This window comes from Syngnathus scovelli, chromosome 15, assembly GCF_024217435.2.
Source record: "Syngnathus scovelli strain Florida chromosome 15, RoL_Ssco_1.2, whole genome shotgun sequence".
In the NCBI taxonomy this organism is placed as follows: domain Eukaryota; kingdom Metazoa; phylum Chordata; class Actinopteri; order Syngnathiformes; family Syngnathidae; genus Syngnathus; species Syngnathus scovelli.
Window position 1 is genome coordinate 5,135,289 of NC_090861.1, and position 21,168 is coordinate 5,156,456.

The 21,168-nt window shown below is 40.9% G+C and overlaps 5 protein-coding genes, 1 long non-coding RNA gene and 1 other non-coding gene across 9 annotated transcripts; 5 read left to right on the plus strand and 2 right to left on the minus strand.

Annotated features, from left to right (window-relative positions):
* Window positions 1–590: 590 nt before the first annotated feature.
* LOC125982737 (uncharacterized) lies at window positions 591–8,403 on the minus strand. 2 transcript variants are annotated; one of them, XR_011088187.1, is made up of 3 exons: window positions 8,317–8,403; window positions 5,572–5,633; window positions 591–1,546 (listed from the first exon to the last, which is right to left on the minus strand). It is a non-coding gene; the product is annotated as an uncharacterized lncRNA (long non-coding RNA). The 2 variants fall into 2 exon arrangements; XR_007486466.2 differs by lacking the exon at window positions 8,317–8,403 and adding an exon at window positions 6,421–6,968.
* Window positions 2,415–5,845, plus strand: nherf4b (NHERF family PDZ scaffold protein 4b). Its single transcript, XM_049743647.2, has 11 exons — window positions 2,415–2,521; window positions 3,531–3,567; window positions 3,778–3,833; window positions 3,905–4,110; window positions 4,176–4,380; window positions 4,448–4,584; window positions 4,713–4,917; window positions 4,996–5,192; window positions 5,266–5,415; window positions 5,482–5,640; window positions 5,738–5,845. Exons 1-11 carry the CDS (start codon window positions 2,455–2,457, stop codon window positions 5,759–5,761), a joined length of 1,443 nt encoding a protein of 480 aa, XP_049599604.1. The 5' UTR covers window positions 2,415–2,454; the 3' UTR covers window positions 5,762–5,845.
* On the plus strand, window positions 6,972–7,965 carry LOC125982724 (polyubiquitin-D-like). The gene has a single exon (XM_049743712.2). The coding sequence runs from the start codon at window positions 6,972–6,974 to the stop codon at window positions 7,608–7,610; it is 639 nt and encodes a 212-aa protein (XP_049599669.1). The 3' UTR covers window positions 7,611–7,965.
* Window positions 8,404–8,413: 10 nt separating the features above from the next.
* On the plus strand, window positions 8,414–9,599 carry atp5l (ATP synthase, H+ transporting, mitochondrial F0 complex, subunit g). Its single transcript, XM_049743718.1, has 3 exons — window positions 8,414–8,582; window positions 8,901–9,061; window positions 9,384–9,599. Exons 1-3 carry the CDS (start codon window positions 8,531–8,533, stop codon window positions 9,480–9,482), a joined length of 312 nt encoding a protein of 103 aa, XP_049599675.1. The 5' UTR covers window positions 8,414–8,530; the 3' UTR covers window positions 9,483–9,599.
* A 385-nt stretch (window positions 9,600–9,984) lies between these two features.
* Window positions 9,985–13,948, minus strand: ftr82 (finTRIM family, member 82). Its single transcript, XM_049743614.1, has 8 exons — window positions 13,165–13,948; window positions 12,170–12,265; window positions 11,786–12,019; window positions 11,546–11,705; window positions 11,417–11,473; window positions 11,255–11,296; window positions 11,057–11,134; window positions 9,985–10,990 (listed from the first exon to the last, which is right to left on the minus strand). The coding sequence occupies exons 1-8, from the start codon at window positions 13,753–13,755 to the stop codon at window positions 10,470–10,472; spliced, it is 1,779 nt and encodes a 592-aa protein (XP_049599571.1). The 5' UTR covers window positions 13,756–13,948; the 3' UTR covers window positions 9,985–10,469.
* Window positions 13,949–16,650: 2,702 nt separating this feature from the next.
* ftr83 (finTRIM family, member 83) lies at window positions 16,651–20,653 on the plus strand. Of its 2 annotated transcripts, XM_049743618.2 has the most exons (8): window positions 16,651–17,311; window positions 17,679–17,774; window positions 17,903–18,136; window positions 18,210–18,369; window positions 18,440–18,496; window positions 19,209–19,274; window positions 19,595–19,683; window positions 19,819–19,967. In XM_049743618.2, exons 1-7 carry the CDS (start codon window positions 16,736–16,738, stop codon window positions 19,645–19,647), a joined length of 1,242 nt encoding a protein of 413 aa, XP_049599575.1. In that variant the 5' UTR covers window positions 16,651–16,735; the 3' UTR covers window positions 19,648–19,683; window positions 19,819–19,967. The 2 variants fall into 2 exon arrangements, with proteins under 2 accessions (XP_049599575.1, XP_049599574.1); XM_049743617.2 differs by lacking the exon at window positions 19,595–19,683 and having other exon boundaries at window positions 16,652–17,311; window positions 19,819–20,653.
* Window positions 20,654–20,998: 345 nt separating this feature from the next.
* Window positions 20,999–21,071, plus strand: trnav-aac (transfer RNA valine (anticodon AAC)). The gene has a single exon. It is a non-coding gene; the product is annotated as a tRNA-Val (tRNA).
* The last annotated feature ends 97 nt before the right edge of the window (window positions 21,072–21,168 follow it).

Below are 21,168 nucleotides of genomic sequence, written 5' to 3' on the forward strand. Positions count from 1 at the left end.
CACGTACGCCCTTTCATTGGTATTTCAGCTGTATTATTAACAGGTTATTCGATCAAAACAACGAATTCAAAAATATAGGACAAAAGGAAGTTACAGAACACAGATAAATCTAGGGAACTATTTCTTTTTCTTCGCGCCTTGATTTTTGCCACATCATTCGTCTGTGTAAAAGGACGTTACGTGTTAAGCACTTGTTCCTGCCGACCAATTAGAAATAACAGCATAAATTGTATTCCAAATGTTTACTTGTAGTAGTTTTTAAGTAGTCGGGGGAGTAAGTCTGCTGCAACATGGCTGGCAAGAGCCCAAAAGAAAAATGCCATTGCATTGCCCCATATCAAAGACAAAATAATGGCACTGCTTTAGACACAGCAATTGTAGGGTGTCAAGAATCCCCCACATTTAGGGCTGTTACGGGCTGGTGTCTCGGAGGGGGGCCCCAGAGAGACGTCTGATATTGATCTGTATCAACGACCCCCAAAAGACAGTATTATTCATTTACATGTTAATTATTTAATAAAATCAATTTTTGCCTTTGCATCATGGTGTTTTTTTTTTTTTTTTTTTTTGGGGGGGGAATCCATGGTTCCTCTGTAAACAAACAAACAAACAAACAAATAAAGAAAGTTTTGGGTCAGTTCAGTGTAGTAAGTCGGCCACAGCGAGTACCCAAGTCCTCATTTCCCCTTTTAACATCCACAATTTCTTTGACCAGAGGATGTTACCTTCATTGCTCAATGTGAAACAAACTGCTGGGTAAGCAAGCTTAAATTTCTACGGATTTGTTCTTTTTTCCTTGTTCTTCTTTTTTGCTGAGTTATCATATATGTTGATCTGTTCTAAAACTCAAATTGTTTAATATTGCCTGTTTGTTAGCAGGATAGACATCCTTGTCTTGACCTTTTGCGTGCAGCTTCAAAACAAAAAGGTATCAAAGGTAGCGATCTAAAGATGTAACTATAGTTTGTTGGCGGTTTCCTTTAAATGAAGGTTATTAATCTCAATTTGATGTTTCTTAATTAAATAAAGGCTGAAATAAATTGCTGCACACAGTATAGTGCACACATACCCCATGATTGGTTTATATTTTGTTTTATGTAATGATTTTGACAAGGCGTAATATGTTGCCTTGAACACTACAGCCATGACACTCATAAAGAGAAGTGAAGTATGTCACAATTGTGGCCTTCGGACTCTAAGGATATCATATAGGAGGTCATAGTCTTGGGCTATTACAAAAAAACCAGCAGTAGTTTTTTTTCCATGTTCCCTCTTCTAATAAATGTTCTCATCCCACATTTTACACATCATCTGCAGCATTACACAAAAGTGTCAAATGACTTGCAGCTGACAAAACCTTTCCCTTGCACGTTTTGACCGTTAGTGCACTCCGGTGCTTTGGCGAGGATTGTGGTACAGATGAGAGCTCTGTCTTCCTCTGGGTGGGTCCATCTCAGAGACTCAGAAAGGCTGCCAATTTGCATCCAGAAAAGCTGCGCTGAAGTCTCCATGGACTCATCTGCTCTCTGTCTCTTTTCGTGCTTCCCTTAAAACACAGGAGATAAATAAGAATAAAAAGTACGTTTTCTGAGTGTCTTTGTTTGAAATGTATCTTTGTTCCACTCTGGGGGAAGGTTTTTTTTTCTTCTAAAAGACATTTAGCATTGCTTTTAGATGGCCAAACAAACATGTCTGCCTGATAGCTGTAACATTTAATTTCAAGTCTCTGCTTGCACCTCCATTTTCTCAAATGAATCTTTACTGGCATTCAGGAAACTACAACCAGAACCTTTGAACCACTTCTGGCATAAAGTTACTATTTGACTACCATTGAGAGTTTGCTTCCTGTATGCAAGTGAAGTTTAATTTGAAATATGACGCCCTCTCGTGGCCGCAAGCTTCAATTGAAACTTTATGGACTTGAAGGTTTTCAGTGAAGATACTCATAATCCACTGAAGACTTCTTTTATAAATTAATACAAATTCACTTTCCTATGCCACGGTAGTTCCGCAAAAATGTACTCAAGTTGGGAAGAAATATTACTAAAAAAATGATAATTATTTGAGTAAGAACAAGCATTCAGTGGTGGGAAAAAAATACTCAAGAAGCCTGCTAAGTAAATAACAGGGCATGAACGTCAAATAGACAAAAATATGAATTAATATGCATTAATGCAAAAATAAATTAAGGACATTCATCATTCAAATGATAATAAAAGTACTTTATGTTTCAAGGACTGGAAGATCTGGCAACACGTGAAATATACAAATACAAATTATTCCTTACTTTAAAATTGGTGCCTAGTCATACGATTGACATGTCTTTTCATAAGGACACTCAAATATGTTAACACAAAAAGTCACAACAAAATGAAGGTGTGCACAAATTTCATCATGATTAGACATTGCCCCTGCCCCGGTGCCCGGGAGGAGGAGCCACAAAGATCAGAATAAATGTTTGGGTTGGGATTACTTCCTGTTACATCTCTCTCTGTGCAGCACAACATGAAATCAAGTACAGGTATGACATTTCAAATATTTTACCATATTTTGTTGTTGTTGTTGTATGGGCAGCAGTCCCTTATATACTATACCATCCATTTTACAAGTGTTTTTATTCTTTAGTTTTTGGATGCCTTGTTTTGTGCCTCCAAACTATTTGAATGGGCAACAACATCCTGACACTAATTCATAGTTTAACCTTAAAACTATCTTTAAACTCAACATGGTGTGTCACTAGAAAATTATTAGCTACTCCAATGAATACTGTAATCCCCCCAAAAAAGTTTTACGATGGGAAAAGCAAACAGTGATCCATTAGTCGAGCACCAAAATAAGAAGTTGCATGGTCACATGCTCTCTGTGAAGAATTTCATGTTGCTAAATTGTACTGTTACATTTATCTTATCTAAGTGGAAAAGAACAGTGAAGTTGAGCCACTTTATTCTGTTAATATAACACTATGTGACGCCGACTGAATCTCAAGATTGCGATGAAAAGCTGTGAAACATTCATGGATAACAATTTGAGCACAAAATGATTATATACACAAAAAGAAAAATATTTATAATTGAATCTGTATTCTTGATTGATAACAAAGAAGAGTTACAGTAAAGCTTTCCTGTTATGATTCCGGAGACATTAAATTGTTACTAACTACCATTTACAGTACACACTATCTTTGTTTTAGTGAGACTGGAGATTACAGAAGGGTTCATGCTGACCCTCCTTGAAAGAGAGCAAAGATTAAGATCATTCACAGGAAGTTGCTCTAGTTTATGGTCCTTGCTAAAGAGTGCAAAAAAACTCTTTTTAATGCTGATGCCTGAGTTCAGTAGATCGAAGCGACTTTCACAGAGTTCAATGTTCATTCAACATGATGGACTTCTCCCATAACTGATTTATTAGTGTTTCTTTTGGCTCCATGTTAAGGAAATGAGATTGTTTTTAAATATTCACATTACTGCATGCTACTAAGAGCAGACTAAATATACTTTTTCCCTATCTGTTTAATCCTTTATTGTGAACAGAGAACAGCTACATCAGCCAGCCTCCCAATGAAAAAGGGTAAAGTATATCATAAAATCTCATTTATTTTATTTATTTTTTGCTCAGCGTGACATTTTGAGTTTAGGAACACTGTAATCTTGAATCCCCTGGGACCAAGATAAGATAAGACTTTATTGTGACATCGTGACAATCTTAATGAGGATTTTTTAACTGCATTGAAATCATTGAATGAAAATGACATCTAGTCTCTCATCTCTTCCTGTGAAGGCAATTTCGATTTAATCCCAAAGAAGGAATAGACAACCCAATGATGGTCATAGAAGGTACGTTCTTAGGACCTTCTAATCATATACACAGTAGGCATTTAAGTTCCGTTCCATCTCTTGACTTCCAGAATGGACACCCAGAGCGCGTCTGTGTGTGCTAAAAAGGGACGAAGGGGAGACCTTTGGCTTCCATCTGAGAGCAGAGTGGGAGCAACAAGGTCACATTATCAGAAGGGTGCTTTCTGGGGGCATTGCAGCTCGCTGTGGACTTGAAGATGGAGACAGGCTTCTTGAAGTCAACAACGTCTATGTAGATGATGCTCCTCACCAGGAGGTAAATCAGTCCAAATTTTCTTTTCTATATACTATTTGTGAGTGCTATGGTTGTTTTTGGATCAGGTCTCCAGGAGAATAAGGCTAAGTGGACATCACGTATGCTTACTGGTTCTGGACGGGGAGGCGTATGAAAAGGCAATCGCCATGGGACGTGACCTCCGTGACATTGCTAAAGCCTTTAAGGGTGAAGACTTTAAAGCACCAAGACTGTGTCACATCACACGAGATCCTGTCTTGGGTCTAGGCATCAATTTGACACCTGTTGGAGGTACGCCACTCTTGCCACTCACATGTTGGAGAAGACCGTGCAGGACATGTTGATTTTTGTCACGTAGCTGAAAAGGGCTGCTTCTCTGTCAACCCCGTGGACGGAGGGCCGGCTGAAAAGGCCGGCGTACTTAAAGGGGATCGCCTGGTGTGGATGAATGGAGCCCTACTTTCCGATCTCACACACTCTGCACTTAGTAGAATGGTATGAACAGCTTAATACGAAAAGAGCAAGGTCCAGAACTATTTGGACCCACCAAAAAATATTGTCCAATTACTTCTAGACTGACCTGTATGAGCAAGATGCTATCGTCCAGTAATTTTTCTTTGCAGATGAAAAAATGTGGAAAATACATCACCATCCTGGTGATTGACAGCAAGAGTGAGAAAACGTACACTGCACTACGGATGCCCATTCTCCCTTCTATGGCGGTTCCACACAATCTGCCTTATAGACCAAGAAAACTAGATTTGGATTTGGCACCTGAGGGATACGGTTTTTTCCTTCGCTTTGAGAAAGCTCCTTCGGGTCGTACAGGTGAGAGGTCACAATTGTGCTCAACGCAGAGATTGCATTTTGGCCTTTTTTTTTTTTTTTTTTTTATATACACGACAGCTCATGTCCTGCGTGAGGTGGACACCGGCAGTCCAGCAGAGAGGGCTGGGATGCAAGACGGCGATGTGCTGCTGGAGATCAACGGAGAGTCCACAGAGTTGCTACATCACGATGAGATTGTGACAAGAGTGAGAGAGAGTGGCCAACATATTTCACTTAGCACCATCACTCCACAGGGCCGTGATTTTTACACGCAGGTTGGCGTCACTTTTTTTACTCATCTGTAAATTTTAGTCGGGCCTGGAAGTAAAGCCTGGTTGATTTTTGCAGTTAGGTCTATCACCACTCCTCTTCTGTGAGGATGACGCTATTCAAATGGAAAGCGGGGAAGCATCAGAAGACAGCCCACAAGCTGAAGAAGGACCATTAGGCTTCAACCTTGACTGTACACCACAGTGTCCCGAGACCTTCATCAGTCAAGTAGGGTTGTAAATACCATTTTTCAATTCACCTCTGCATGAAGTTAACATTTGCTCTCTTGTTCAGGTGGCCCCAGGGAGCCCGGGAAAGAAACCAGGACTAATTGTGGGTGATATAGTGATGGAAGTCAATGAACAAAATGTGAGGGACCAATACCTGGAAGATGTTGTGCTTGAGAAGGAAGACTCTGACAACAGTGGAGCACTTTCTATCACCACCTGTGAGGTGACGGAATATTTTAGAAAAAATAGAAATATATAAAAATAAGCATTCTATAACGGGATACAATATTTACATTGCATTTCTGTCTCATTCTCAACAGGACACAGAGATTTCCCGCCTGTGAAATGACTTGATCGCCATGACCACACTCCAACTATTCAGACTGCATACATTTATTATTTGTGTAAATAAACAAATCTCACAATAATTTTGTGCTGTGCAGTATTTCATTTGTTTCGACAAATGTGCTCACTTAAGTACTGAGTTGCAGTAATTATGGAAAGTGAGGATACAAACAGTTCCACTAATATTATGAGGGAATTTCATTTCAATGGCTTTAAATTAATTATACGGGATACATGACAACTTATCAATTATTACTTTTTTAATTATTTTATTACTTATTTATTATCTTTTATATTTTTATTATTACTAATTATCCATTTTTAATCCTTAACACGTTCTAGTTATACACCAACTGCTAATCTAGTTGTACCCTTTAGTGTACTGCGTAAATATATTAAAAATGTAACACGAATATTATTTAAAGAAAAGCAATTCAGACACTGTATGACAACAGTTGGCTTACTTTTGGGACTGAATAAAGCTAACGGCAAACGTAATAAAACGTCACGAGACTCTGGCTCAAATTTCGACCACTCTATGAATCAAACAGCAAGGGTTACATTCGTTCGTGTTTAATTTTTATGACGATATAGGTGACGAACGTATAAAATAGCGACACATTAGCACAGATGGGGTTAAAGGACATTCTCGCCTTACCTTGTCAGGAGTAGGACTGGTTCTTATGAAAATAATTCTACCTTTTCCTGTCTGGAAACGAGTCCGGTATTAACTGTAAGTGCGACACAATTGTTTTGAGAAAAACTACATTTTAATATACAGCGTATTGTATTGACATACAATTTGAATATATACAGTAATCCCTCGTTTATCGCGGATAATTGGTTCCAAAAACCACCCGCGATAAGTGAAATCCGCAAAGTACGCTCACCAACAAGAAGTACTGGGCAGGCTAACGAGTTAGCGGAAATATGCTAATTCGCGATCGTGCTAATACGCAAAAATTGACTTCTTAAGGAATGTAAAGGAACATTTGGAGCAATACTACATTGTCCTAAAGGTTAGACACGTTTCCTCAATTTAGAAGTTTTATTTTGACTTTTAAATGTTTTTTTAATTTGGAAAAAATATCCGCCATGTAGTGAAGCCGCGCTAAACGAAACGCGAAGTAGCGAGGGATCACAGTATACACAATATGCCTCTTTAAGGGCTAGAGTAAAATAGTTTTTTTTCTCTTCTCAGGTGCAAACATGCAAATCTTTGTGAAGACTTTGACAGGCAAGACTATCACCCTTGAAGTTGAGGCCAGTGACACTGTTGAGAATGTGAAGGCCAAAATTCAGGACAAGGAAGGTATTCCCCCTGACCAGCAGAGGTTGATCTTTGCTGGCAAGCAGCTAGAAGATGGCCGCACCCTGTCCGACTACAACATCCAGAAGGAGTCCACACTCCACCTCGTCCTGCGTTTGCGAGGTGGAATGCAGATATTTGTGAAGACCCTTACCGGCAAGACCATTACGCTTGAGGTTGAAGGCAGTGACACGGTTGAGAATGTAAAAGCTAAAATCCAGGACAAAGAAGGCATTCCCCCTGATCAACAGAGGTTGATATTTACTGGAAAACAACTAGAAGATGGCCGCATGCTCTCTGACTACAATATCCAGAAGGAGTCCACCCTCCACCTTGTACTGCGTTTGAGAGGAGGAATGCAGATCTTTGTGAATCTGCTAGTGGGCAAGGTCACTTTTGAGAGTGAGGGCAGTGCTACAGTTGAGAGTCTCAGACCCAAAATCCATGTCAAATCAGGTATCCTGTCTCATCAGGTGAAGCTCATCCTAGCTGCCAAGCTTCTAGAAGATGGCCGCTACCTGTCTGACTACAACTTCTAGCAGCATTGTGTACTTTTGGTTGTCTTGCGTCTGCGAGGTGGCATGCTGATCTTTGCGAAGACTCTCACTGGCAAAACCATTAATCTTGAGGTTGAAGACAGTGACACAATTGAGAATAAAGCCAAAATCCAGGACAAGGAAGGAATTCCCCATGATCAGCAGAGGTTGAGATTTGCTGGCAAGCAATTAGAAGATGGCCGCACCCTATCTGACTAAAACATCCAGAAAGAGTCACTCCATCTTGTCCTGCGGCCGCGAGGTGGGCTCTAGGGCAATACAGTATTACGCGATTAAACCTCTCAAGCTAATATTATGTCTGATTTGTTAAATTTGAATGAATAAAAGACTAAACCAATCTAATTTGTTGTTTGTGAGAACACTGGTGGCTTCTTCTGCTCTTCAAAAGAAACTACATGGGTTTTATTAACCTTTTAAAAATAGGGCATACATTCTCGAGTCACGTAGTAAATATGAAGCATATATTTGTAACCTATATTTGTAACCTTTAATAACCATTGAAGGGGTTGTAATGTTTTTCCTTACCAATGTACATTACACTATGAATGAAATTAAAAACTTAGATTGATGCAAAATTTTAAAAATATAAATTAGCATGATTTTTTCATATAATTTTATTAAGAGTATTAAGCGATTGGTGTCGTACTCACTTGACAATTTGAAAAATAAAAATATATTTTGGAATTACCTTTTTGGGACGATTGATGGTAGGAATCGCATCAAAAGACAAGAATTATTTATTGATAACTAATAATGTTGACCTTGTAAATAAGACGGGCATTTTATGTACAGGCAGTTGTTTGGGCAGCTCTCTCGAGAAGGGTGCTTTTGCTGGGGGTGACATTCAGTCGGCTAGCCGAGCAGCAACCGGACAAACAGCGTGCCTCGATTACCGTCTCAAAATGGCACAGGCAGTGCAAAACTTGGTCGCCAAAGTCCCATCTTTGGTTGGTGGTGAGTTATTTTGTTGTTGCAGTTGAATAACCCATGATCGGTTAGGACTTGCTATTTCTTTGAAGGGTTCACTCTGTTGCGTTAGCACGTCCTAGATTAGCTGGCTGCTAATTGAATAAAATGAATAGATCTGTGGTAACTATTGCGAGTTGACGCACCGATTATGTTGTTGCCGTAACAAGTATTTATTATTGCCGTAAAAAGTATATATTATGATATAAATATAGCTCCTGGTTTCTGGGGCGATCATTTGTTGTAAGAAGCTCAACGCTAGCATTAGCTGTTGTAGTGTTTGCTAATTTTATGTCCTCATCTTAGCCGCTGTCACCTACTCCAAACCTCGGCTAGCAACCTTTTGGCATTACGCCCGCGTTGAACTTGTTCCACCAAGTCCAGCCGAGATCCCCAAGGCTATTGAGGGGGCATCCAACCTCATCAAGGGTTTCCAGACTGGACGCCTTGGTCAAACAACAGTGAAGGTGCGTTAACGTGGCTTCACAGGCGATGCTTTTTCCATACAGTAATCATATACAGTAAATTTAAATTATTACATGTGTTTTGTATTTCATGTAGGTGCTTATTTAATTTAATCTATGATTAAATGTGATGGGTTAATGAAAGCTGCTATTGCATGTAGTCTTGGTTTTAATTGTGAGAATAATCCATTTTGCCATCACTATCTGTTGCAGACGTTTTTTGAAAGCGTTTTAATGTCATTTCATCTTGCATTTAAAACCATTAGATTTGTTCTGTTACAAAAAAAGAGCAATTTGTTAATCTAAATGTGTTTTTTCTCTACAGGATGCGCTAAGGAATGGGCTGGTGGCGACTGAAGTACTGATGTGGTTTTACATTGGCGAGTGCATTGGAAAAGGAGGAATTATTGGTTATGATGTCTGAACTTTTGGACAATCATTATTTTTCTTTTCCTCTTGAGCATTGTATGCTTTACGTCCAACTAAATGTTTGGGAACAATAAACAGATGTCTATTATTACAAAGACAAAAGTTTTCTCCACATGATCTCTCTAATGCATTTTAATGCCAACTAAAAAATGGTAAAAGGTATTTGACTTTGCAACTTCAAGGCATACAGAATAATCTAAAAAGCATACTACTTTTTGTCCTAAATAAATAGTTTACATGTACAGGTCCTGCCAAAAGTCTCGTTGATTTTTCTAAATTGTAGGAACGAAATCAAACAGCTGCAGTACTAATCCATTTCAAGCCAATACTGCTTAAAACTTCTTGGAATGTTGTGCAAAGAGGCAGGTTTGCTTTGCAGGTTTTTATTGCTTCTCATTAACCGTTAGAGGGCGCTATTGTTACATACACGCCTAATTTGTTATCACATTTCCTTACGTATATGTTACATTAAGAATGAAAAGAAAAAAAATCGAAACTTTTTCATTTAGCTCTTTATTCAAAACTATAAATCTGTCCAAAATATGACATAAAACTGTCCTGGATAACAATTATCTTCAGGGTTTTCATTAAAGAGTGGCCTATGTAAGTAAACGTGCATAACATTAAATAAAGGTTAGTTGAACTGTGGGTGGGTTGGGGATAGGAGAACATGAGAATAAAATATATTTCTACAGAAAAAAAGAAAAATGTGACAATGCTTCCAGTTATGTTTGAATTACGAAAGCACGTTTGCCACATCCTTTCAAACAAGATGAATATGAAATATCAGGATATGACATACTATTTTTGGCAGTGATCTTTGGAAGTGTGAACGTAATTATATTTAGCAAAATACAGTATGTGATGGTTAAAACTGAGTGTAACATCAATTTCAAAGTTATGCAAAAAATATATATCCCAAAAGAATGATATAAGACGTTATGAAAATGTAAGCGTTGGCTCAAATATATCACATTGATGTTCACTTAACGTTGCAAATTTTGACCGATGTTCCAACTCCAAAGCCCGGGTAAAGGGGCTCGGTGAATGTGGTCTCGAACCTGTGCAGGAGCGTCATGCTACTTCCGATACTGTAGAACGCCAGCACACCTGCATTATGGTCCAAATACACGCCTATTCTCGGTGAGTGCGGGCCGCTCACGGCTTTATCGACTCTATTATGCCAGGCTGAGTAGCCGGTGTCGGAGCAGAGAAGACTCCAGGATTTATCGTTATAACCCAGCAGACACAATGAGCCTTTGCCCTTCCGGCTGATACCCCTGTAGGCCACTCCGATGGAGAACTCCCCGCTCCACTCGATCTCCCAGTAGAAGCGGCCTCCGGACAGCCCCTCCCGGCAAAGGACCTGAGCAAAACTGTCAAACCTCTCTGGGTTTTCTCCATAGGGCTGCAGGTCCCTGGTTCGGATGACTTTTCTGTTGTGCTCAGAGATGGACAGCTCTTTGTAGGCTGTGACCGGATCCAACTTGAGCTGGCAGAAGTCTGACAAGCAATGCACTTTTATTTTCTGAGCTGTCTTAAAATATTGTTGATATTTTAAGGACTTACATTTGATAAAATCTGCTCTGCTCCTTGGTTCTGGGTTAGCATGACTCCTGTCCACTGTGGTCATGTTGTGGTCTTGACCTGCAAATTAAAAGTTTTAAAAATCTGACATTGGTGTTGTTTGACCTCATACATTTAAGGTCAAGCTTGGAACTGGGTCATCTGGACAATAAGCTAAAAAAATGAATCGTATCAGCTCACCTTTGCTCCTTCTGTCCAAGGTGGTCATGTTGTGGTCTTGACCTGCAAATTAAAAGTTTTAAAAATCTGACATTGGTGTTGTTTGAACTCATGCATTTAAGGTCAAGCTTGGAACTGGGTCATCTGGACAATAAGCTAAAAAAATAAATCGTATCAGCTCACCTTTGCTCCTTCTGTCCAAGGTTCGACTTTCTGTTGTGTACACCGGAACATCATTCACTGTAACGTACAGCACATTTATTTCCTTTTGTGTTTACTATGAGGAATTGATATTCCTAAAACAAAACAAACCTGTCTTGGAGATCATCATCAGCTCTTCCCTGCCAAACTCTTCCAGACGCTCCTTGATGGCAGCAACAGCTTTCCTGACAGCTCCAAAGGAAAAGTCGGGGTTCACGGTGACCTTTGGTATGAAGCCGTCATCAGCGGGGGTGCACAGGTAGTTGAAGTTCTGAGGGAAGCAAATTTGGACAAATAATTCCCAATATGCCCTAATTCGCCGTGGACGTGTTTCTCTCCGCAACGGAATACCTGCAAAAAATGGATGTGGTCATCTGTACTATAAAGCTGCTTCAAGCCTGACTCCTTTTTCTTCAGTTCATCAATCTCCTGTTCCAGACGTTCGACCAAAGCCTCGGCTTGGTTCAGTGCAGCTTTCTCGTTGATCCCGATCAGCTTGGTCACCTCTGACCTCATCCTCTCAATGGAACGAATCATCTCCTCAAACATCTTCTGACTCTCCACCATGGCTCGCTGGGCCGAGTTCTGCGGGAAAAGTGTGTTTTACTAGAGGTAATATGATTCGAGAAAACCCCCTTGAGACTAAACACTTTTTTTTTTAAACAATATAAACCATAAGAAAAAAAAAGAATAATATTTAGTTGCCATCACAAACTTTGTGATCTTTAACCTTACCTTTAGTGAATCTACTGCAGTCTTCAACTCCTCCAACTCCTTCACACGTTCTTGACATTTTTGTTTTATCTCAGATGTGGAGATTCCCAAAAGTTTCTGTAATGAAAAATTTCATATTAGTAAATATAAGAAAAGTTGCCCAGCATGATTGTTATTGTTGGGGGAGGAAAAAATGGAAGCTTAGTGCAGACATCCAACTCAGCATGTCTAATAAAGCCTATTCAAAGGGACTCCAAGTTTGATCTCTGACGGGGGGTCCGTCATGGAATTCAGGCCATGTCAGGAATGTGAAAGCCAGCCCTGACTGACTTTTTAAAAAGATGTTTCAAGGTGCACGCCATAGTGACATTCAGAAACGAGGGCTTTTCTAATTCAGCTTTATTCTCCAACTCACCAAGCCATTCTTCAAGATAAGCTGGTGGAATGTGGGGAATCTGGCAGGGGGAAGGGGGGGAGGGAAGATGGTGTGAGATTTTGGGAAACTCTGATTGTAAACGTCCTGATTAGAGTTACCAGACTCTTGGGAGGAAATGAGAGGGGGGGGGGGGGGGGGCATAAAGTTTAATAAACAACGTGGAGCTATACGCAACATGATCTGTGTTTTCTCACAGCTTGATTGTACAGTATTTTGGCTTTGATTCCTGAAAGCCTTGACTCCCTGACATTCCAGTATCACTCCTCCCACAGGTGGGAAATGGCACAGGAAGACAGTTTCAGTGTAGATGGAACACCGCATTCTCTGAAAAGCAACTTTCGGTGGAGATAAGCGAGCCCCCCCACCTCCCACACAGCTAATCGGAAAGTTTGTTTTGGCGGGTGAATGCATAGCTGATATCTTTGGGAAAATAGGTCAGAGTACGTGCGACAGACAATATATGATTATATAAACAAGAGCTACATGAGTACACACTTTAGTTCTCGGAGGCCCTTTGAAAGTGATCTAACAGGTAGTTGTGTGGTTGAACAACAAAGTCAAGCCATTTTCACTCTCCTACCTGTTTCTCACTCCTCTCGGCCTCAGCGGAGACAATGTCGTGGCCTTTGTGTTCACTGACCGTGCAGATGGCACAGATACACATTTGGTCGGTTCGACAGAAGAGCTCCAAGGATTTCTGGTGCTGCGGGCAGATCTTCCTGTCCAGGTTTCCCAACTCGTCCACCAACTTGTGCCTTTTGAATGTGGCTGACTCATAGTGGGGCTTCAGGTGTTTCTCACAGTAGGACGCCAGACAGTTCAGGCACGACTTGACGGCCTTGAGTTTCTTCCCGGAGCAGAAGTCGCAGGGGACGTCGCTCGGCCCGGCGTAGCCGTTCCCTTGGGGTGCGTGGACGTTGAGGTTCAGTCCGCTCTTCTTGATCTTCTCGGCCACCATGCTGAGAGTGGCGTTGGGACGTAACACGGGCCTCTGGGTGAAGGTGATCTTGCACTGGGGGCAAATGTAAATCCCCGTGTAGTCCGCCTCGTTCCAGTAGCCGCTGATGCAGTCCATACAAAAACTGTGACCACAAGGAATAGCCACAGGGTCCCTCAGGAGATTCACACATAAGGTACAGCTAAAGTAATCTGGAGATGTGTGATCGGCCATCGTGGCGGGCACGCAAAACACTTTGAGTGGAGGAAAAAATGCCGGGAGCAAAGCGCCGCTGAGTGGAGTCTGCGTGGGAGCCCGCCCTCCTCGCTGTGGTACAGCCTGCCAGAGACAGGACCTACTTGTATTTCTGAATTCCAGAGGTTATTGATTGAAAGCAGACAAGGCCCGCCTCCTGCACTCTGAGTGTGTGGAGCCCTGCCCTGCTCAGATAAGCAGGTTGAGCAAGGGTGGAGAGAACCAACAAGGGAGGGAGGGAGGGAGCCTTGTAGGCAGGAAAAAGAGGAAACCAAAAAGTCTGCAGAGAGAATGAATGAAATGTGCAAAGCTCAAAACGAGAAAAGAAATATGTTTCAAAACGCCTCGATTTCCACCCCCCCTTACCGCCGCACCTTACTTCCAATTCCTCTCGTGGCTCATCTAGGGACGAATTGCGCGGACTTCTCAGCAGCTGTATTTCCACCTATTGTTGTCCGACAGAATCGCCATTGTCTTAAACCGGGTGCGCTCCAACAAAACACAAAACGGTGGGCTAGCTACGGCTGGAATTTAAGGGACCACCCAATAAACAAACAGCAAGCTTGAGTATTTTCAGGAAAAACATCCCTTCTGTCTCTTTTGATCCTATTTCCACTTTTTAACCGGTTAAATGGAGTCAATATGTAACTGCAGATATGGAGATAGCATTTGTTTGTTCAGCAGAAGGAGCCACATACAAGCAGCCATGCGCAAATAGAACATTCCTGTGAGATGCAGGTGTGTGTAGATGTTTGACATACTTGCACGTTACATCATGCGGAAAGCCGGCCAGCTACTCAAACCAGCCTCGACGTGAAGCCAAAAGTAAGCTGACATCATGAACCGTCATTAGCATTTCTATCCGAGTGGTTTTATATTAAAGGTGCTCAATCAAGCATGCTTAAAATCTTTACTTTCCTCACTGCAATTGGAAAGCAAATACACAAAAAGACATTTGACAGTACAGTATCCGCTTTTTTACTTTGCATCCTGCATGACTTCATACGTATTGCTTCACCATATTAGGTCAGGTTGTGATAAGGCACTTTTTCCTTTTCCTTCCTCCAGAGTAGAGGCCAAGCTGTGATTACAGATTAACTACCTCGACCTGTTGCAGAGAGGAAAAAACATTTAACACATTTCTGAAATCATAAAAAGGGAAGAATAATGTCATTGTTGGACTTTTTTCATCATATTTGGGATACTTAGCTTTAATGACAAGGCCCTGCAAAGAAAGAGACACTTGTTGTGGATTGAAAGTTCTGTTTTGAGCCAAACAGATACTCCACCGTCATCCATAGCTGAAACCAAGTTCAAGGTGAAAGGTCAGCCTCGCTTATGATAGAGCATTCGGCTGTGCAGGCGAACACACACGGCTATTTCATCCGAGTTCACTCAGGGTGTGTCGTAAAAACAGGAAGACGCCATTCTAAACATGTGACGCTGGAAAGACTGATTTGCTAGGTAGTCAAAGTAAAGACTGATGAATGTGATATGGGCCAAATGTGATTGGCATGCTTTGATTATGCACAAATATTTGAGCCACACTAAAAAGGACAATATAATAATAATAGTTGTACTACGTTCATTTTGTCTTCACTTATAGATTATTTTCCTGGTTCTATTATCGTAGGTAAATCAACCTAAATAATTTGTTTGCGATAAAAGAGCCAGTAAAGTAATAATAATAATAATAATAATAATAATAATAATGATAAACAAACATCAGAGTTGAGTCTAAGTCCAAGTCATTTTGTGTAGTAGTGACAGCGAGCATTGGCTAACAGATTCCTCTTCTCCATAAAAACGGTATATTTTTGTTTTATGGAAGCAAAGTCCATTTACTGTCCAAACGGAGGCCATTTTTATTGGCAGAACAAAGTACAGAGCCCGTTTCCAAATCAAAACCTTCTCAGTATCAATTTACAGCTTGCAGAGGAATTGTGGCTCTGAAGAACTGAAATGAATGTTTATAAAAACATTTACATTTTGTTTCAAAAATCATATTGAATATAAAATAATCAGAATTGGGACCATGACTATATATTCTGCTTTCCTCTCATATAATATTTAGATTTTGCCACCTTTCAAAGGTACTGTTGTTGTTGCCTTTTCTTTTTTTCTTTTATTTATTTCATATCAGCTGTTGTTGATGGACAACAGAAGCAAGTGTGCAAGTGGCCATCTTGGCTCTTTAACAATGGAATCTGTTAGCCCCGCTCTTATCTAGGCTATCAAGTGGAGTCGCATTCCTCTCCATTCCAACAACCCCGAAACTCCATCCTTGCCTATGTTTGTATGCTCACTGTAAAATGAAAAATGTTTTTGAGTCGGAAGAGAAAACATTATTGCAAGGGTTTCTGCAGCAACATAGAACCTCCATGATGAACCTCAGCCGAAACATTCAATTGCTGGCTAACTAAGATTGGTGTTAGAACTGGTCTAACATACATCAAGATAAATTAATCTAATCAAAGCAATTAAACGAGCATGAGTGCTGGAAGACAATCACTTTTAATTTGATGGATGGGTGCAGACAATGTGCACAATGACTTGAATGGAGATCATTACATAATGTCACGCTCTGAATTACAATGTGACACACCTAAATTGTTTCATCAGCCTCATTGCCCGAATCATTTAAATGCAAATAAAGTCCATTCAGTCACATTTGAGATGATCTTCCTTTTCATTTGATGTGTCTTAAAGCAATTTCATTCAGAGAAATGATGAAACTACTCAAGTCCCACGTCATCGTACATTTCAGTCATTCCCCAACTGATGAAGACGTTCGCTGTGCCCTTGCCTCGCCCCGCCCTTGATTTACTGGTTTCGGCTTAACCAGTTTAGCCTCTCCCTCTGTTTACTCAGTATAACTTCACGACCAGTAGTCAGGTTGATATCATTTTTGCTGCTGTGCTGACACGAGTCACTGACTGCCACAGCATCAATCCTCTCCATGGCATCTGAGCAAGAAAACTGCCACCTGTGTAAGGAATACCTCAGGGATGCGGTGTCCATACCCTGCGGGCATATTTTCTGTTCCATCTGCTTGAAGACGTACTGGGATCACGCAGACCACACGGGCTCGTACCTGTGCCCGCAGTGCCGGGTTAACTACAACAAGAGGCCCACGCCGAGACGCATCGGAAGTTCTCGCCACTCTACCATGCAACGCAACTCGGACAACTTCCCGCCGCCACCGCCGTCCCCTGACTATAATGTCGCCGGTCCGCAGGATGTGGGCTGTGACATCTGCGTGGGCAAGAAGAACAAAGCTGTCAAGACCTGCTTGATGTGCCTGGCATCCTACTGCGACAGGCATCTGAAGCCTCATTACGAGTCGGCGACTTTTAAACGGCACAAGCTGGTGGATGAAATCGGCCATTTGGATCGGCAGATCTGTCCGCAGCATCAGAAGGGTCTGGAGCTCTTCTGTCGCACGGATCAAATGTGTATTTGCGTGCTGTGTACGGTGAAAGAACACAAAGGTCACGACATGGTGTCTGCTGAGCAGGAGAGGGCGGAAGAACAGGTAAGCAAAAAAAGTCACAATGTGGAATACAATCATATCGGCCGATTTTAATAATCGATTCATCTGTTATTTTTTGTCGATTCATCGGTGAATCGGATTTAAGAATGATCAGGTTTTAATTTCTGTGGCTTTCTTGTAAAACAGTGCAGAAAATGTACAAATATGAAAGAATTACGATTCAGTCAGGTAATTCCTTGATTATCAGAAATAATTCTCAATTAATTTGGTAATCGATTAATTTCCGATTAATCGCTGCCCCACTAAATGTCAACGATTTTTTTATTCTGCTTTCCGAAATTGTACTGAACCTTCCTGACAGTTTGTGATCTATTAATCCAATCAATGCCTTTCATTGTCACTTGTACAGCAACGACTAGGTGGCACCCAGGCTGAGATCCAGGAGAAGATTCACGATCGACTTAAACAGATGGAGGAACTGAAACAAGCAGTAGATGTACTCAAGGTTTGTAAATCAAGATTATGAGATCTGAATGAGATGTTAAATCAACGCTTGACATTCCTTCATGCTGGGAGTGATGAAAAAAAGTGACACCCACTAGATTTACGCCCTGCCTCCTGTTTCCTGCACAGAACTCAGCCCAGCGAGCAATGCAAGAATGCGAGAAGATGTTTGGCGACATGATCCGCTCCATTGAGAGGATGCAGCAAGAGATGGCTAAGATGATCTCCACCAATAAGCGAGCGGCGCTCAACAACGCAGAGGGTCATGTGGAACGTCTGACCCACGAGATCACTGACCTGAAGAGGAGAGACAATGAAATCACTCAGCTGTCCCGCACGGAGGACCACATCCACTTCATTCAGGTAATTACTTTGAATTTTTTTATTTTTATCTCTATATGGTGACATTGAAAGATGTTTTTTTTTTTTCCATCAGAGCTACCACATGCTGATAGCCCAGACTGAGGCTGAGGAGCTTCCCACCGTGTCCGTGAACCCTTACTTCACCTTTGACACAGTTACCAAGGCCGTGTCTGAGATGAAACAGCATATGAACGAATTTAGCAACGAGGAACTGGTTAAAGTCGCCAAGTCAGGTGAATGGGTTGGCTTTATTGTGATTCACTACTATTTTATCAGCTCGCTAACACAAATTTTTATTTACAGTTAACAAAATGACCTTTTGTCAACTGGAGGATGGCAAAAAGAAACATGTATATAAAGGTGAGTCATCTGAATAGTACCTTTTAAAAAAAAAAAAAAAAATATGGACAGTCAAAGTGATGACTACTACAAATGCAATCCCAAAAAAAAAGATACTTCCGGGAAATTTTTCCATTGAAAATAAGGCAATGAGAAATAATCCAACTCAGGGTTGCCATCCTAAAACGTTATTATGAATAGAAACATTTTAAAACAGGAAAGCATACTTTCAGCCAGAACAGCGATGGCGCTTGGCAGATGCTGACTCTGCATATTAGGGTTGGGCAATTATGAAGACATTTGTAATCACGATTATATTAATTAATATTGAAGAAAAACGATTATTCAATTACGTTCCCATCCAAAACAATGAATTTAATTTGCACCCATTGGGTGAATTTTGCATAACTCGGCCTGAAAAATTAAATCTGTCCCTTATCGATTTGTTCAGTTGAATATTTTTCCACTGCTGTGGTAGTATATTATTAAGATAGTATAATTCAAAGTCACTTGATAGCCAGCCGCTTGTTCAAATGTTTACTTTGACAACGATGTGAGTCATGTGACACACCTATTGTCCTTTGAATCCAGCTATATTATTTGCCTTGACTCTGTAAATGGGATAATACCATTACCATTTTGCTTATCTGCTTTAACAGCACCGATGTAATATTAAATGACGCAACATGTTCTTAATCAGGATATGATTTTGTTGTTTTTGATTCCACCACAGATGAGGCTCCCATGTACAAATCTGTGCAAGTCCAGGAACCACAGCACAGGGACGACTTCCTGAAATGTGAGTGTCAGCTAATTTGTTTCCGTTGATTCCTGTTTTTTTTTTTTTTTTTTTTTTTTTCCCTTCTCGCTCATTTCAATTGTTAGACCTGTGTTAGACCCTTTGGCTGATCACATACTCAACATACAGTATTTTTTTTAAATAATATCACAGATAATATGACTAAAAAGTTAGGGAAAGAATCAAAGCGGCTTGTTATTATTTGAAATAATGAATGCCTGTAGCTGGAGCCTCAAATCACAATATTCGAGTTATGTTATGGCAAATTTCTGTTTGTGGTCAAACACTTATAAGCAGTGTTGATACCTCTGGCATTCCAGATAATAAGCCGGGCAGAACTAGCAGGGGCCGCCGGGTGTCCCACCAACTGTGATCTGCAGAGGGAGGGAGAGAGAGAGGGACATAGCAGGCAGGTGACATCTGACCCCTGCGATCTTGTTTGTTTGATGTGTAAAGCTAGAGGGTCTCACACTTTTCCACAGTTGCCCCCTTTCTCTGCTCAGAACACACTTTATTCAAACTGGTGTGTTGTGTCTCCCACTAGATGCTTGCCCACTTACTCTCGACCCCAACACGGCCTACCGACAGCTCCACCTCTCTCGAGGGAACAAGAAAGCTGCCCTCAAAAGAGACCCCCAGTCTTATGGCGACAACGCCGCCAGGTTTGACTCTTTACCCCAAGTCCTGTGCATGGAGGCCCTTTCAGGTGGCGCCTACTACTGGGAGGTGGAGTGGAGTGGGGAGGGGGCCGCCATGGGGGTCACCTACAGAGGTATCAAGAGGTCAGGTTACGGGGACAGCTGCCGCATCGGCTACAATCGCAAGTCTTGGAGCCTCTTCTGCTCTGACTCCAGCTACTCTGCACGCCACAACAAGGACCAGATAGAAGTCAACGCGCCATTCTCGCCTCGAATTGGGGTCTTCCTGGACCACCCTGGGGGAACGCTGTCTTTTTACTCTCTTGGGGAAACAATGTCTCTCATTCACCGCTTTAAGGCGTCATTTAATGAACCTGTCTATCCGGGCTTTTGGGTTTGGTACGAGTCAGCCATCACTCTCATCCCGCTCTAATAAGAACATGAAGATCTATCTGGAATAGTCAGTTCTCTATTCAAAAACAAAGATGTTTTGATTACATGTAAAGCAATAAAAATGATACATTTATTTGGGAAGTTGGGTTAACTGCATTGTTGATGACTATGAATATTCTACCAATGTGTGGATTGTGCAATTAGATGACCCAAGTGTACTGCATAAATCTGCATTTAAGTGTGTTAACTACTTGATTGAAATATCAGATGTGATTTTTATATGCCATTTATACAACATATTTTTCATTAATTTTGTCAATAAACATTTTATGATTATGAGTCAAGTAATTGTGGTTTGTGCTGATGATTTTTTATTATTCTTTTTTGTTAAAAGTCTCAAAAAAGCCTGATCCTGAAGCTGGAATAGTTTTCCTTTAATATGAAACTATCAATAGATAGACTACTCAAATTGTTTGACCTGCCGTTTGCGTGTTCGCAGTACAACCTGGTGGACAAATTATAGAATGACACCATTTTGCAGCGGTACGTTCGGCGGGCTGCAGATTATTGTTCGATTATTCGAGCGTTTTCCTCTTAAATGGAGTTTACTTATCATAAAACAAAAATATGTGCATGAAAATGTAGACGATGTCGAAAATAAAATGTAAAACAAATGACCACATAACCAGTGAAGTTTCCGTAGTGTAGTGGTTATCACGTTCGCCTAACACGCGAAAGGTCCCCGGTTCGAGACCGGGCGGAAACAGCGTTTTTTTTTTCTTCCTTCCTCTAATAATTTGTAAAAATATCATAATTGACAATGTAATGCACAATGTAATGCAAATGAAAATATTTAAATGAAA